This window comes from Mytilus trossulus, chromosome 5 (assembly GCF_036588685.1).
Source record: "Mytilus trossulus isolate FHL-02 chromosome 5, PNRI_Mtr1.1.1.hap1, whole genome shotgun sequence".
Lineage (NCBI taxonomy): Eukaryota > Metazoa > Mollusca > Bivalvia > Mytilida > Mytilidae > Mytilus > Mytilus trossulus.
Genome location: NC_086377.1, coordinates 32,558,099 through 32,573,873, shown reverse-complemented (window position 1 = coordinate 32,573,873; position 15,775 = coordinate 32,558,099). Strand labels below are relative to the sequence as shown.

At 36.4% G+C, this 15,775-nt stretch overlaps 1 protein-coding gene across 2 annotated transcripts; it reads left to right on the top strand.

The window, feature by feature from the left end:
• The first annotated feature begins 302 nt into the window (after positions 1-302).
• Positions 303-11,218, top strand: LOC134718766 (uncharacterized). Of its 2 annotated transcripts, XM_063581469.1 has the most exons (3): positions 303-484; positions 7,414-8,266; positions 8,306-11,218. In XM_063581469.1, exons 1-3 carry the CDS (start codon positions 404-406, stop codon positions 9,886-9,888), a joined length of 2,517 nt encoding a protein of 838 aa, XP_063437539.1. In that variant the 5' UTR covers positions 303-403; the 3' UTR covers positions 9,889-11,218. The 2 variants fall into 2 exon arrangements, with proteins under 2 accessions (XP_063437539.1, XP_063437538.1); XM_063581468.1 differs by having other exon boundaries at positions 7,414-11,218.
• The last annotated feature ends 4,557 nt before the right edge of the window (positions 11,219-15,775 follow it).

Sequence of the window (15,775 nt, the reverse complement as noted above, 5' to 3'; positions counted from 1 at the left end):
GTTCTAGTATAATGTAAGATAATCATATTCATAACAAACAAGTGTAACACACATGTTAAAAAACCATGGACAAAATGTAATATCTACTAAAATATAAAAATTGGGACATAAAAAATATTGAATAAATAATATTTAATGGACAATCGATCAATTTTGCCGGCCGGAAATACAGTAGAATTTAATGCTTTTTTACCTATGTTCTGTGTATCAGTCCGTGAAAAGTGTCAATTATATACAGTTCTCTAACAAAAGACCAATGAATCTGTCACTATAGCTAACTCATAGGATAAACAGACGCATATTAATAAGGCTCCTCATATAAAAACATTAAACATATACCATTTTATCCACTTCTTGGGTCAGCTGCTTGTAGTATAGTTTACACTTGCCATTTTCTGTGAAAATGCAGAGTCGTACTTTTCTACTATTCGTAGTTGGGATTATAATTTGTGTCGTTCAATTTTCTGTAGAAGTTAGGACCCAGGTTAGTTTACGATTTTTTCTTTAAAATTATATAACATTATAAATATGTTTTTTATTGGATATTTCAAACATGAACTGCGTCGGATAGAAATCGACCTCGTGTTAGTGCACGTATACATGTAGATGTTTTAACAAAGACTGTGGTTGATTTTTGAGCATTAAGGTGGTACCCAACACCTTCACTAAAATTAATTTGGCTCGTTTAATTTTCATCAAATTTTGACAAAGTATTTACTTTGACCCTTTGATAAAAATATAAAACTTTCAAAAAATATGAACCAACCATTTTATCAGAAAAAAACTGGTAATATAGCAGTTTGACAAACAGTTATTTTGATCATTGAGACGCTTAATATTCTCTTAACAACGCAACATAATTTAAACGTTTAGCTGATTTTACAGAGTTATCTCCCTGTAGTGTTAGGCACCACCTTAAGTACAGAATATACAGTCAGGATTTCTATACGACTAAGCTCATATGTTGGAATATCAATAGATTGTCCGAATATAGCTTTTGAATATTACACCATTTTAAATTGAAAATAAATTGTTATTAATTAAGAGCGTCCGATACACTTTTCTTGATTTGCCTTTTGCGGAAACTTAAATCGAATCTCTTGAAAGCCTGTGATGTATAGAAAAACGCAGAATTATCAACAGATATTTGACTAAAATGGGACCCCTAGTTATACGAACTTTATCTGAGGGTTTTGAGCTTATTTGCTATATGATATTCCAAATATGTTAAATCAATCATGCTAGATGAAAAGAAAAGAACATCCAAACGCTGCTTATAGGCATACATGAAACCATAAAAAAAACAAATGAGACGAATTTTGTGTTACATTGTCTTATCGGAGCCTTTTATAGCTGACTATGCGATATGGGCTTTGCTCATTGTTGAAGGCCGTACGGTGACGTATAGTTGTTAATGTTTTTGTCATTTTGGTCTTTTGTGGATAGTTGTCTCATTGGCAATCATACACCATCTTCTTTTTTTTATATTTGATTGCCAGTATTGCCAGTAAGACAATTATCCACCTCAGATCAAATGAAATAGACGTTAACAACTACAGGTCAAAGTTCAACTACAACCTTGAGCAAACCCCATACAACAACGGAAGCTATAAACGGCTCCAATTTTCACACAACACGATTTCATGTCTTTGTGATTCAACCGGGTTCTTTAGAAATTGACAAGCTTCTTGGCTCATCAAATAACCAGAAGGTTTATACCTAATATGGAAAAGCGGTCTTCTGTGAATGGAATCCTGAGGTTATTATCATTGAACGAACTAACAAAATTACAATCAAATATTACACAGAATGAAACATAAACACACAGTGTGTTAGTGGATATCCTTGACGACATGCTACAGATATACACAATTAAAAAGACATATAAAATGAATGTTAACATTAGGTCATGGTATAGAGTACTGAACACAACCCATATCGTTGTGTGGTTATAATAAGTTTCATACTTCTGTTCTTAGTGTCTTATGATGTTCGGATGTACAAGTACCCGCTCACGTCCTCACTGTGTTTTAGTTAAACGTATTTCTATTTGTATCCATCTAATGAGTTAAGCCTTTTGCGACTGATTTTCATCGTTAGTTTTTTTTTATGTTGTACTGTTACACCACAGTCCCAGGTTAGGAGAAGGGGTTAGATCCCGCTAATATGTATAACCCCGTCAGAAGCCTATTGTACTGTTACACCACTGTCCCAGGTTAGGAGGATGGATTATATCCCGCGAACATGTTTAACCCCGTCAGAAGCTTGTTATACTGTTACACCATTCTCTCAGGTTAGGAGGAGAGATTAGATCTCGCTAACATGTTTAACCCCGTCAGAAGCTTGTTATACTGTCACACCACTGTCCAAGGTTAGGAGGAGGGATAAGATCCCGCTTACATGATTAACACCGTCAGAAGCCTGCAGTCCAGTTGTTTCCTTTGTTACGTATTTGTTTTTGTTCATTGTATTTGTACATTAATTTCAATTGTTTTGCATTTTTGCTTTCGGGGCTTTTTATTGCTGACTATGTGGTATGGGCTTTGGTGAAGACCGTTCGATGACTTATCCTTGTTAGTGTCTGAGTAATTTTGTCTCTTATGAAGAGTTGTCTCTTTGGCAATCATACCACATATTTGTTTTGTTATACTTATGATTATGTATGTAAAATAATTCGGATTTAACAGAAATATTTTAAATCTATTGTTTTAGACAAAAAAGATATCATAATGTTTAAACAGAGGCACTCATTCATTATTGTGTTTTATATTAAAGAAAGCTGTCTAGATTAAGATGTCTTTAATGCGTACACTGACATGTATTTGGTTCGTACAATAGGCTGCATTTGTTACGTTCCCTTGACTGAATTTGATGCTTATCCTAGACTGCGTTGGGTGCCCACTCTTTACTGCACTTTACGCTTACTCCTGGCTGTAGTTATTGTTAACTCTGGACTGTGTTCACGATTATTCGGGAATGTATTTATTGCTGACACTGGAATAAATTTGTAGCGACCAAACAATATGATTGGGAATTATTTAACAGTTTAAATATTATGCAAATTATAGAGTTATAATAAAAAAAAGAAGATGTGGTATGATTGCCAATGAGACAACTGTCCACAAGAGACCAAAATGACACAAAAATTATCAACTGTAGGTCAACGTACGGTCTTCAACAATGAGCAAAGCCCATACCGATAGTCAGCAATAAAAGTCTTAGTTTTGTTGATACCCGTACGTTTAACTAGAGTTGTTTACACACTGGTATTTTGGTCTCTGTTGGATATTTGTCATTGTAAATCATACCTCGTCACTTTATATTTGTATTTTCCCTCTATATTCAAATAAAGATAAACAATAATTATTTAAACACTTTTTGACAGTTTATAAATTCTGAAATTATTAAGAAACTGAGGTTTCAACTCCCTCAGGCAAAATTGGCTTTAGATGAATTTGGCAATTTATTTTAGGTATTTTTGACATATAGCTCTTCAACTGTTTCGGTACTTATACATCTTCGAATTTCAAATGTTTGGCGGCTTTAGGCGTTCCTGATTAAGGTAAAAAAAAACGCCTCGGACGCAAGAAATTATTTAACGTGTTGTTTTAATCTTTTGAAGCTAAATAATCTAATATTGGCCAATCTAATCAAAGGCTATAGATTTTCATTTTTTTAGGGGGGTGGGGTGGGGGGGGGGCTTTTTTCACACCTTCTGGTATGTCTTATATGAGGTATCTGGTCCTTTCACAGCTCATTTGGATTCGCGTCACTGGTAATCATACCACATCTACGTATTTTATACAAGTTTAATGATTAACAAAGACCATTATAATAAATCAAAGACACACAAGTTTTATTTGAAATCGGTACACACAAATTACAAGAAACAAACGATCTGTAAAGTTTGTATGCGACATTCAAACAAATATGACGTCTTTGTTCTATATCTGCGTCAAATGTGTACTGATTGATACTTTATTCTTAAAGATCATGATTTATCTATTAGCTGTAGTGGGTCTTTAGCAAGCTTTCAGTAACAGCGAATATACACATATTTAATATATAATGATAAAACAATGCATGATCATACAAATGATCCAGATCATATGCGTATTTGGACCGTATGCGTACTGTCCTAACCAGACACACTATTTGTATACTTGTACTGTCTGACCATTCGCGTATCGGAGCTCAACCAAAAACTTGTATTTGGAACATAATGTCAGGGTGGATTTTATACAGGCATTTGTTAAAATATTAAACTAATATTCTTCAAACTACATGAATAAAGTGAATAAACGAACATTTTATCAATTGATATGAATACTTTATTTTCTCTTTTGGCACTCTCGCCCACAGGGAACATTACATTTATTTTTACATTTACATGTTTTGTTCATGCATATTTCTTTCCATTTGCATTTTTCAGTAAAGTTTTTAAATATTTCTAAACTTTTTTTCACACATTATGTTTACTTCCAATAACTGCCATTTTAGCGAGTATAATTCTATTTCGTGTACATGCTAAATACAAGAGATTATCATATTAAATTAACGTGTCAAGAACGTATGCGTACGGTTTAAATATTCATATTGTCTGGAAAATACATATACATTAAGGTTAGTAATGCAAGCATATATATAAAAATAAAGCAACTTCAGGAAAGCAGAAGGCATGTATATAAAAGAAAAAAAAAATCGAAAACCCATATATATATATATATAAAAGTATAGCAACTTCTGAAAAGCATATATTTAAAAGTATAGCAACTTCTGAAAAGCATATATTTAAAAGTATAGTAACTTCTAAAAAGCATATATTTAAAAGTATAGCAACTTCTGAAAAGCATATATTTAAAAGTATAGCAACTTCTGAAAAGCATATATTTAAAAGTATAGCAACTTCTGAAAAGTAATCTTAGAAAGCATATGCAATATATATAAGTGATAATTAGTATACGTGGCGAAATGAAACATAAAATAAATGAGTGCTATACAATTTTGGCAATGAAGGCAAAGTATTCTATATAAATAGCAAATTTAAATCAAAAGTGCAGCACACTGTTAAATAATAGTCATTGTTCTCTAACTTGATGACGGGTATGGAACAGGATCTGTTTACCGTTCTGGAGTACCTGCGAGCACCCCTAGTTTTTTGATGATGTTGTTTTTGCGCGGTTTTAAGTTTTCAATGTTGTGTTTTAGTTTCTGCTGTATGTTCTGGTCGTTTTGTAATGATATTGTCAGTTTTTCTACTAATGACTTTGAATGACTTCTCGGTATCTCTCGCCTCTCTTTGACTACACAAAGGTTTTCTTTTTTATGTAATTTAGGCATTTATTTTTACTATTTTTTTTTTTTAATTTTGGGAAACAACTTTATCCTTTTCTATTAACATTTAATCGGTACGAGTATAATTCATACATATAGTTAATTAGCAAATAATAATACTGGGTTTTAATAAATCGAATATGATTATTTAATGTCCTTTGTCCTTGGCTAAATGGCATCTACTGAAGACTTAATTGTATATTTTACCTATAAAACAGATTGGGACGTACTTTGTATGGTAATATAATATACAACACTCAGGCAAATTACCAGATTGGCCATTAAAGTCAAATAACTTCTATTATTTATTGAATGGCTATCAATTGTTACACTGTCCCCGTACATGATAAAATTTTGTCATTCGTGAAACATCATTTATAAAACAGTTGTTATTGACTACAAAGTATATGATTTGATTAATTTGCTGGTAACACGATCCTATTTGACATTGACTGAAATGAAAATCTTCATATTTTGGCTTTTTTTTAAGCAGCCATTTTTAATTTGCGTGTTAACAATCAAAACGGTGATGAATTATTTCATTTTTGGCTTACACAAAAATAAAGAATACTGTAACGCGATTAGCCGTTTTCAAAATAAGTGTAATGTTTTAAAAAGCGCACAAGAATACGTTGTTATTGGCTTACAATCCATCCAGTTTTGGCGGGACTGTTTGGTACTTTTGCATTCGGTGCTCTCTAATTTGTGTTTGATTTTGCCTTCCAACTTTTGATTCGCGCGTCAATGACGAGTCGGATGTTGGAGAAACACATGTTACTTTATTAAAAGCCTTGTATTGTTAATAAGGTTGAAAATGTAGTGAAAAATCTTTGCATGCACTTTGCAATTTATTTAACCGTTAAGCTGTTTTGATTTGAGCGTCTCTGACGAGTCTGATGTTGACGAAACGCATGTCTGTGTTACTTTATTGCAAGCGTTGCATTTTTGATAATGTAGGGGGAAATCATCGCATTGGGGGAGTCTTCCTCGTCAGTTTATGCATGCCAATAAAAAATTGCTTGGTCTGCAAATATGCTAATGTGGGAGTTTTTATGATATGTCCGATGACCAAATCCGTCATAAAATCAACACTACCGAGTTCGATCAGCTTATTATAACACCCGGACATGACCACTGTCCAGTGGCTGTAATGGACTTGACATTTTAATGACATTACACTCGGTGTTTTTATTACGATTTGTCACAATAAACAGTGAGTGATCGTGCGGTCAATTTATTTAGAGATATTTATTGACATATTACTTCACTTTTATGGGTCGTTTTTATTTGCATTGTTATTAGTTGATTGAGCCATTTGATACTTTTTCATTTCCCTTGTCCACAAAGTAGTCCAATAAGAAAACTTAAAAATAAAATGAATAATGAACCTTGCTCTTCCTCAATTTCTTAGCCTTTAAAGAAAAAAAGTTAAATTCGTTCACAAAATTCTTTTATTTTGACGTTTCACGTTGGTGTACGTGATCCTACTTCTTATTAAAGACAGTGATAAGAAGAGAATCATTCTGATTGTCTCACATTTTAGTCTTATCGGGGCCTTTTAAAGCTGACTATGCGGTATGGGCTTTGTTCATTGTTGAAGGACGTACGGTGACCTATAGTAGTTAATGTTTGTGTCATTTTGGTCTTTTGTGGATAGTTGTCTCATTGGCAATCATACCACATCTTCCTTTTTATATTAACCATTTGTAACAACACTTACTCTTTAGCGTATAATTGCAGTTTTTTAGAGTTAACTATTTTAAAAGCAAAATGCAGTTTATTTTATTTCATATAGTTCATTAATTAATGTATGTAGGATATACTGTCAAACATGTCTTATATGCAACTGATGTTGTCTCCAGCCTCCTACCGTGAGCCCGTCCCCCTTGATTGAGTCACATAGCCTTAAAAATTGCGGTTTACAAGACATCGAAAATACCAACACAATATAAATACCGAAATATAATAAAAAATTAATAACTGCATACATTACTAGTTAAACCGTATTGATAAATCTACTTACAACAACACATAAATAGTTAAGTACAATTAAATAAACATTTCATTATTTATTTTTAGGGGTCAAGATCAAGATATCTCAGGCGGCTAACACCAAAAGGACGAGGACCTGGACTGACATTAAACAATATTCAAAATGTAAGATTAGTTGTACCACCACCAAGAAGACAAATCGCAGCTTTTAGAGGTTCTGGAACTGCAAATCGTAATGGTGGTAGTCGACCAAGTGGACCAGGTAGACGACTCATAAGAATAATACCAATTAGAAAATCTGCAAACACAGCTCAAAGTTTGAGGAAGAGCAACAGGCAGAGTATCAGGAAGAATGTAAATAATATATCTAACAGACATCTCAACCAGACCATTATTATTGCTAAAACAGCAAATATTTTCTCACCCATGGGAACACAAAATAATGGACCGAGTGCAATAAACAATAAAGGTAGTGGAAATGTACAAACTGCCAGTGTTCCAGTTGGAGCTGGTGGTAGACCAGGTGGTCGAAGAGGTGGACCTGGACCTGGTGCTGGTCCAGGTGGACATGGAGGTCCTGGAATGGGTGGTGGACACGCTGGAGGTCCCGGAATGGGCGGTGGTCATGCTGGAGGTCCTGGAATGGGCGGTGGACATGCTGGAGGTCCCGGAATGGGCGGTGGACATGCTGGAGGTCCTGGAATGGGCGGTGGACATGCTGGAGGTCCCGGAATGGGCGGTGGACATGCTGGAGGTCCCGGAATGGGCGGTGGACATGCTGGAGGTCCCGGAATGGGCGGTGGACATGCTGGAGGTCTCGGAATGGGCGGTGGACATGCTGGAGGTCCCGGAATGGGCGGTGGACATGCTGGAGGTCTCGGAATGGGCGGTGGACATGCTGGAAATGGAGGTGGTCACGGGATGGGTGGTGCCATTGGAGGTGGTCATGGAATGGGCGGTGGACATGCCGGAATTGGAGGTGGTCATGGAATGAGCAGTGCCAACGGAGGTGGTCATGGGATGGGCGGTGGACATGCCGGAATTGGAGGTGGTCATGGAATGGGTGGTGCCATCGGAGGTGGTCATGGAATGGGCGGTAGCACTGGAGGCGGTCATGGAATGGGCGGTGGCAATGGAGGCGGTCATGGAATGGGCGGTGGCAATGGAGCCGGTCATGGAATGGGCGGTGGCACTGGAGGCAGTCATGGAATGGGCGGTGGTCACGGCATGGGTGGTGGCAATGGAGGCGGTCTTGGCATGGGAGGTGGCAATGGAGGCGGTCATGGAATTGGCGGTGGCAATGGAGGTGGTCATGGAATGGGCGGTGGAATAGGAGGCGGCCATGGAGGTGGTCATGGAATGAACGGTCATGGAGGTGGTCATGGAATGGGCGGTGGAAACGGAGGTGGTCACGGAATGGGTGGTGGCAATGGAGGCGGTCATGGAGGCGGTCATGGAATGGGTGGTGGTAATGGAGGTGGTCATGGAATGGGTGGGGGTAATGGAGGCGGTCATGGAATGGGCGGTGGCAATGGAGGCGGTCATGGAGGTGGTCATGGAATGGGTGGTGGCAATGGAGGCGGTCATGGAGGTGGTCATGGAATGGGCGGTGGTAATGGAGGAGGTCATGGAATGGGCGGTGGCAATGGAGGTGGGCATGGAATGGGAGGTGGTAATGGAGGCGGTCATGGAGGTGGTCATGGAATGGGTGGTGGCAATGGTGGTGGTCATGGAATGGGCGGTGGAAATGGAGGTGGTCATGGAATGGGCGGTGGCAATGGAGGCGGTAATGGAATGGGAGGTGGACATGGTGGTAATGGAGGTGGTCACGGTGGTGGTAATGGTGGCAGACATGGTGGTGGTAACGGAGGCGGACATGGCGGTCATGGTGGTGGACATATGGGAGGAAATAGAGGAACAGGGCATGCAGGTTTAGGAGCAGTTGTTGGTGTTGCTGGATCTAACGTTAATGCATTTGGTGGTCAAAACTTCGAATCATTACTTAGTACGTTTTCCAATCAACAATTGGCCAAACTTGCCGGTGTGAATACTGGAAATGGACCATTTGGAGGGGCATCGGGAGGTGGAAACGGACCATTTGGAGGTGCGTCGGGAGGAGGAAATGGAGGACTGCTTCAAATGTTAATGGGACAATCAGCGGGAATGGGTGGTGGTCCTGACATGGTATCTGCAGGTGGTCCTGGAGGACCAAGTATTTTTTCTGCAGGTGGACAAAACGGTGCAAGCATTGTATCAAGTGGCGCTAGTAAAAAGCCTATTGTCATATCATCTGGCGGAACAGTTGAGATTGGAATTCATAAGGGACAATCAGGACAGCCAAAGCTTGTTATAAATCCATCAAATTCAAATACAAATAACAATAATAATAACAATCTAAATAATAACGTAAATGGATATAAAGCTAATGCACAAGGTGGTAGTAAATTAAATGCTCAACAAAATCCTACACAAAATCCGGTGGCTCAAGTATTTGCATTACAACAAGCCGGATTAGATGCCGAAGAAATTATGCGTATTTTACCAGTGTTAGGAGGTGTATGATTCAAGTGCATTTTGTTGATTAAAATCATACTACAACTAATTATGCGAGCATTAATTTCATCCAGAAGCTAAGTTTGCATAATATTTGACAGTCCCTTTTCATTGTGGAAACTTCGATGCGTCTTTTAACACCTTTACATTAGTAGCGTGTTGTTATAGCACTGAATCACACATGGCTCCCTAAAAGCCAAACCCTCTCATGTTCAGTTACCATGGGAATTGTTGCTTGAGCTGGCCTGGTACAACATGGATGAGAAGTTACGACACTATTTGTTATAGCCAAGAAAACCACGAGTCAAGAGTAGTGATCAGTTAATTTGCGTAACGCAAGCGCAATGTGTAAACTAAACATTGATCAGATAACTTGTATCGGTCTGGCTTATTCCCACTAGCGGCGTAAGAAATAGAAAGCTTTCAATCTTTTTCAAAATACCCAAGCTATATGCCCTTATTGATTGTACATTTGATTGTCTTGGCGCTTTGTTTTTCGTTTCTCAGTATTAGTGGCGAACAAGAAAATATATTGCTATTCAGCATGTTTTTACTGTAATTATTTTATCAATTTAGAAAGACATAATAAAATCTATTCATTTTATATCTGCTGGGCATGTATAAAGGCTTTTTGGAATTTCATCTTAATCTTCTCAAATATTTTCGGAAGGAAAGTTTCTCTCATTTTTCATTTATTAGCTATATATTCCTATTTTTTTAATTCTTGGTAGAATTTTTCATGTTTTAACAGCCTTCCTCACTTTCGATTGGTAAAATTTTCGTATATGCGATCATTATTTATAATTACTGAGATCAAACTTTGTATTCCAATTTGTGACAGCTCGGTTGCATATGGACAAAATGGCGCCCACGTTTATTTTCTTCGGAACAAGGTATATTTTTCATACTTGATTTTCTTCTAACACAGAATTTAGTTTCCTAACTTAAATCTAAATTCGTTTCAACTATTGAAGTTTCTTTTCAAATATGTGAACTGGAGTATATTACTTTCCTTTTTGAATATTTGTATTAGCTTTTATATTTTAGTTAAGAAAATTCTCTATAAATTACCACGTCACATTAGGGCGACAATACAAAATACCAACGATGTACAAACGCGCATGCTCCAAATTATTTTGAGAAGATTATTTACGTTGATACTGCTTTCGCTTTCTGACTTTCAGTGCTTTTAATGTATTTTGTGTATTGCTCTCACTTGTATATAATTACATATTTTGTTGTTCTGTTAAAATTATTTCATTATGCTTTTTTGTTGTTGTCTTAAATTATTTTTATGACGAGAAAAATAAAAATCTAATAAAATGGAATGAAAGACAAATTCTTGTTACTGCTCTATGAGTACATCACAAAATGCCTTGGTTGCACATAACTAAACTATGAACTAGAATTATGTATCTCTATATAATAGATGGAGAGTTCACATTCACATGAGGTATGCCCATTGATATCAAAACATCCATTCATTTGTACTATTTTCCATTTAAGCATCGTTTGTCGAGATTTGTCTCTGTATCTTATGTAACATAATTACAATCCAAAACTTCAATATAAGCCGAACAAAACAAAAACATAATAATATGGAACCATAATATTCAATTATGCTGCTATTACATCGGTTTGGGCTCAGCCTAATACGTTATTCTAGAACATATATTCAAAATTACACGATTCCCTTACTTGGGACTTGGTTTGCGACCGGTGTTTTATGTATACAACAATAGAAAAGTTTGATGAAATAATTATAACTTGAACAAAATTTTGAGGCAACAGAAATACCCAAAGTATATGATAGGCAGTATAAAATGTTTCTAAAACGATACAACTACCGTTCTCAACGCAGGCCTAATCTGTCCTTTATTCATAAAGGTTGTGTTAAAGCATGGAGGCTGTAATGATAACTTAACGTGTATCATGTCACAACATTTTTAGAAATATTTCCTGCTATATGAAATATAAGGAGATGTGGTATGTCATCTTATGTGACAGGGTCCGTAGGTGGCCTGTTGCAAGGCAAAATTTCTGTCCCTATCCAATATACCCTCCTTTTCCGGTGGCAGTCCAAATTTCTCCGACCATCATCCCAGATGGCCTCTATTGTATCAACCTACCTATTGTATTTATTGTGTACTTGTTCTCGTCCTGAATATGCATGAAATATTTGCCACTGGACGTTAAGCAACCAACAATCAATCAATCAATCTAATGTGACAACTACCAACCGCAGTTTAAATAAAGATCATATAAGCATTTTGGTCATTTGTGGAGTTTTGTTACTGTCCCACGGAAGCATGACCAAATACATGTATTATCGTTTTTACCGGCGTAAATTCTAATTGAATCATAGATCAAATTTATTCGTTCAGTGTATATTTAAAATCATAATCATTTGTGTTACTACGTCTTTTGATTGAGTTAAGCCATTCTGATTGATATTTTATAGTGCGTCTTCCTATGTTGTGATGCAGATAAGAGTGAAGATTTGGTACCATTAAAACGTTTAAACCCGCTGCAAATGTTTGCAACTGTACGAAGGCAGGAATCTGATGTAATATTTGTCGACTATTTATAATGTGGTTTATAGATGTTTCTCGTTTCTCTTTTTTTTTATATAGATTTTCCCGTTGATCTTCCGGTTTGAAAAGTTTTACACTAGTAATGTTTTGGGGCCCTTTACATCTTGCTGTTCGGTGTGTGCCAAGGCTCCGTGTTGAAAACCGTGCCTTGACCTATAATGACTTAATTGACTTGGATGGAGAGCTGTCTCATTGGCACTCATACAACAACTTCCCACAAAAATATGTATATGGTCTTTGGATGTTTCTTAAAAAATAGTTTGTTAACACATTACTGCCGGATAAGATGTCGTCTGTTCAAATACAACAAACAAAGTGTCTTAATTCGTCCTTTCCCTTTCAACATACAGTTATCTGAGTTAAAGCCAAACAAACAAAGTACAGGGAACTAGCTTAATTACTTGTCTCAGGCTGGTTCCTTTTATTGCAACATTCCGGTACGAGTATCCAAGTTAGACACACACAGTCATTAACAAGGAACCAGTATAACAACGTGTCTATGCTCGATCGATATAGTTCAAGGTCGGAGGGGCTTGGATATTAATGAAAATTACACGATAAACATAATCTTGTGTGGACTAGGTCGTGTCATATTTCGAGTTTTTTTTTTTTAAAGTATTTTAACTTTCTAAACGCGTTGCGATGGAGAGTTTGGCATTTTGAATCGAAATTTGACAGTTCATTGTTCAAAACCAAATGTTGATTTTTTAAATATGATTAAAGCGAGATGTAACAAATATGTCAATAACACAAAAACTTAGCAACACAAAAAAAAACATATCTAGAGGATCATTTAACATTGCCATTAAAGTGCGAGGTTTGGCATGCCACACAACCAGGTTCAACCCACCATTTTTTCTTTAAAAATGTCCTGTACCAGATCAGGAATATGGTCATTGTTATATTATAAAAGTTCGGTTCTGTGTGTGTTACATTTTATAGACACGAGAACGTTGTTATGATGTATAAAGCTCTAAACCACTAAGAGTCTTAAAAATTTGACTTTTGAAGTTTGTTTTGATTTGTGTATATTTGGGTTGATGTCTTATTGATGAATATCACAATTCTCCTTTTATTCATATGTATCGGCAATATTGGAAAGAAGACGAAAGATAGCAAAGAAATATTACAAACTCATAAGTCGAAGACAAGTTGCTATCAACCTGAACAAAAAAACATAAAAAAAACTACGTGAGGACGAACGTACATGTATCTACAAAACATTATATACCATTAAAGACTGTGCAACACGAACTCCAAAATAAACCAGGATAAACTCATGAGCTTCCGAGGAGTACGCAGTTCCTGTTAAACATGTGGCACCCGTCGTGTTGCTTTTGCAAATACATGTACAATAAAAATGCATTGTCGGAGATATAAAATTAACTTGTACGAGCTTTTGAAACAAGACGAGAGCTAGACTCATCGAGCTTTTTTCCTGTTTCGTAACAAGCACAAATACATTTAATAATTATGACAATCTACCTGTACACAAATGTTTTGTATTCTATAATTCAAATCCTGTATGGCATTATGTTACAGTTACAGCTGAGGGTTGACGTATTATTTTTTTTGAAAAAAATAATTGTTTGTGTTACAACTATTACACATTAAAGTTCTCGTTTTTATTCAATTTCTGACATTTTCGTGTATTGTAGAAGAAGAAAAAATGTTTTGGTTAATTAAATGTTTTGGTTAAATAAATGTTTTGGTTAAATAAATGTTTTGGTTAACTAAATGTTTACATTAGCAATTCAATTCAATTCAATGCTTTATTAAAGTGTATCTCTCAACAAGTACAATCAATCTTGCATGATATTGGGCTGTGTTTTTATTCTTCTTTCTGCCATTTATATGGATATAACAGTCTGCATATTATTTATTGGGTGGATGTATAAAAACATTGGTATTTATCCTTCCGTTGCAACCATTACACACATGTCCATTTAGGACGAGAACATGTCGAAAAGATTGAATTAAGTCGATAGTGAACTGACATCGACAAGAAACACCTCCTTATATGACGAACAGTATACAAAACAAAACCGCGATACCCAAAACTATAGCCTCGGACGTACATCCAACGGACGAGTACCGCATAAAACGGACACCTAACGGAAGCGTACCGGATAAAACGGATAAACAAGATATACGAAAAAATTAAAGGCGACAATAATAAAACATGTAAATCGCATTAATATAGAAAATTTTCTGTGTAACTGGTTTTGGATTGTTCTTCAAAATGCCGCTAATGGGTAGTGTCTGACCTGAATAACAGCTGCTTGATTGTGAAGATGTGCCCTTATTCTATGATCGATTATGAATAATAAGAATTCATGAATCTTAGGAAATCTAATTGGCATTTCTGACGAGAAATTTTCGATTGGCATTTATCCGTTTCAAATCCGTTCTTCATCCGTTTTATCCGTTATACGTCCGGTAGAAGTCCATTTCACGTTCGTTCAACATCCGTTTTATCCGTTAGACGTCCGTTAGAAGTCTGTTGGTGAATTTATCTGCCAGACCTCCAACGAATGCATAACAGACACGTAACGGAAACAAAACGGAAACGAAAAGGACGAGTACCGTACAAAACGGACGCCTAACGGACGTCCAACGGACGCCTAACGGACATTTTATCCGTTGGACGTCCGTTCAAAGTTTTGAACATGCTCAAAATTTTCCACCGGACAGGACGGACGTCGACGGATAAAGCGGACGCTAAACGGACATGCAACGGATATTGACGGACGCCTAACGGATAAGAACGGACGTCTAACGGACATGAACGGATGAAAAAAAAGTTATCCGTTAGGCGACCGTTCGAGCTATCCGGTAAGGTGTGTCCGAGGCTTTAAGCAACACAAACCCTTAAAAGATAGGGGCAGTGTCTCAGCTGGTCCAAAAGGATACGAAAAATTCACAAAACTCATATTTCGCAAACCCCTTTTATCAAAGTACGATATTGGAATACATTTTGAAGGCTCCATCATGTTGACATACAATGTATAACGTTAGTAGGAATAAATGCAACTGTATGGGTGATCTTCTGCTGTTGTCTGTTCTATGGTCGGGTTATTATCTCTTTGACACATTTCTCCATTTCCATTCTAAAGTTTATCACTTGAAAAGAAAAAGTGGTCTTCTACAGGCGTTCTTTAACAATCTAGAACGTCTTAGTGTTACTACGTCAGAGAGCAAAGTTTGATTGTACATTAAACTTCCACCGTTTAACCGATATAATGTATTATATTTTCTGAAAAACAGTAAATGTCAGAATTTTGGAATTGTATAAGACAAAT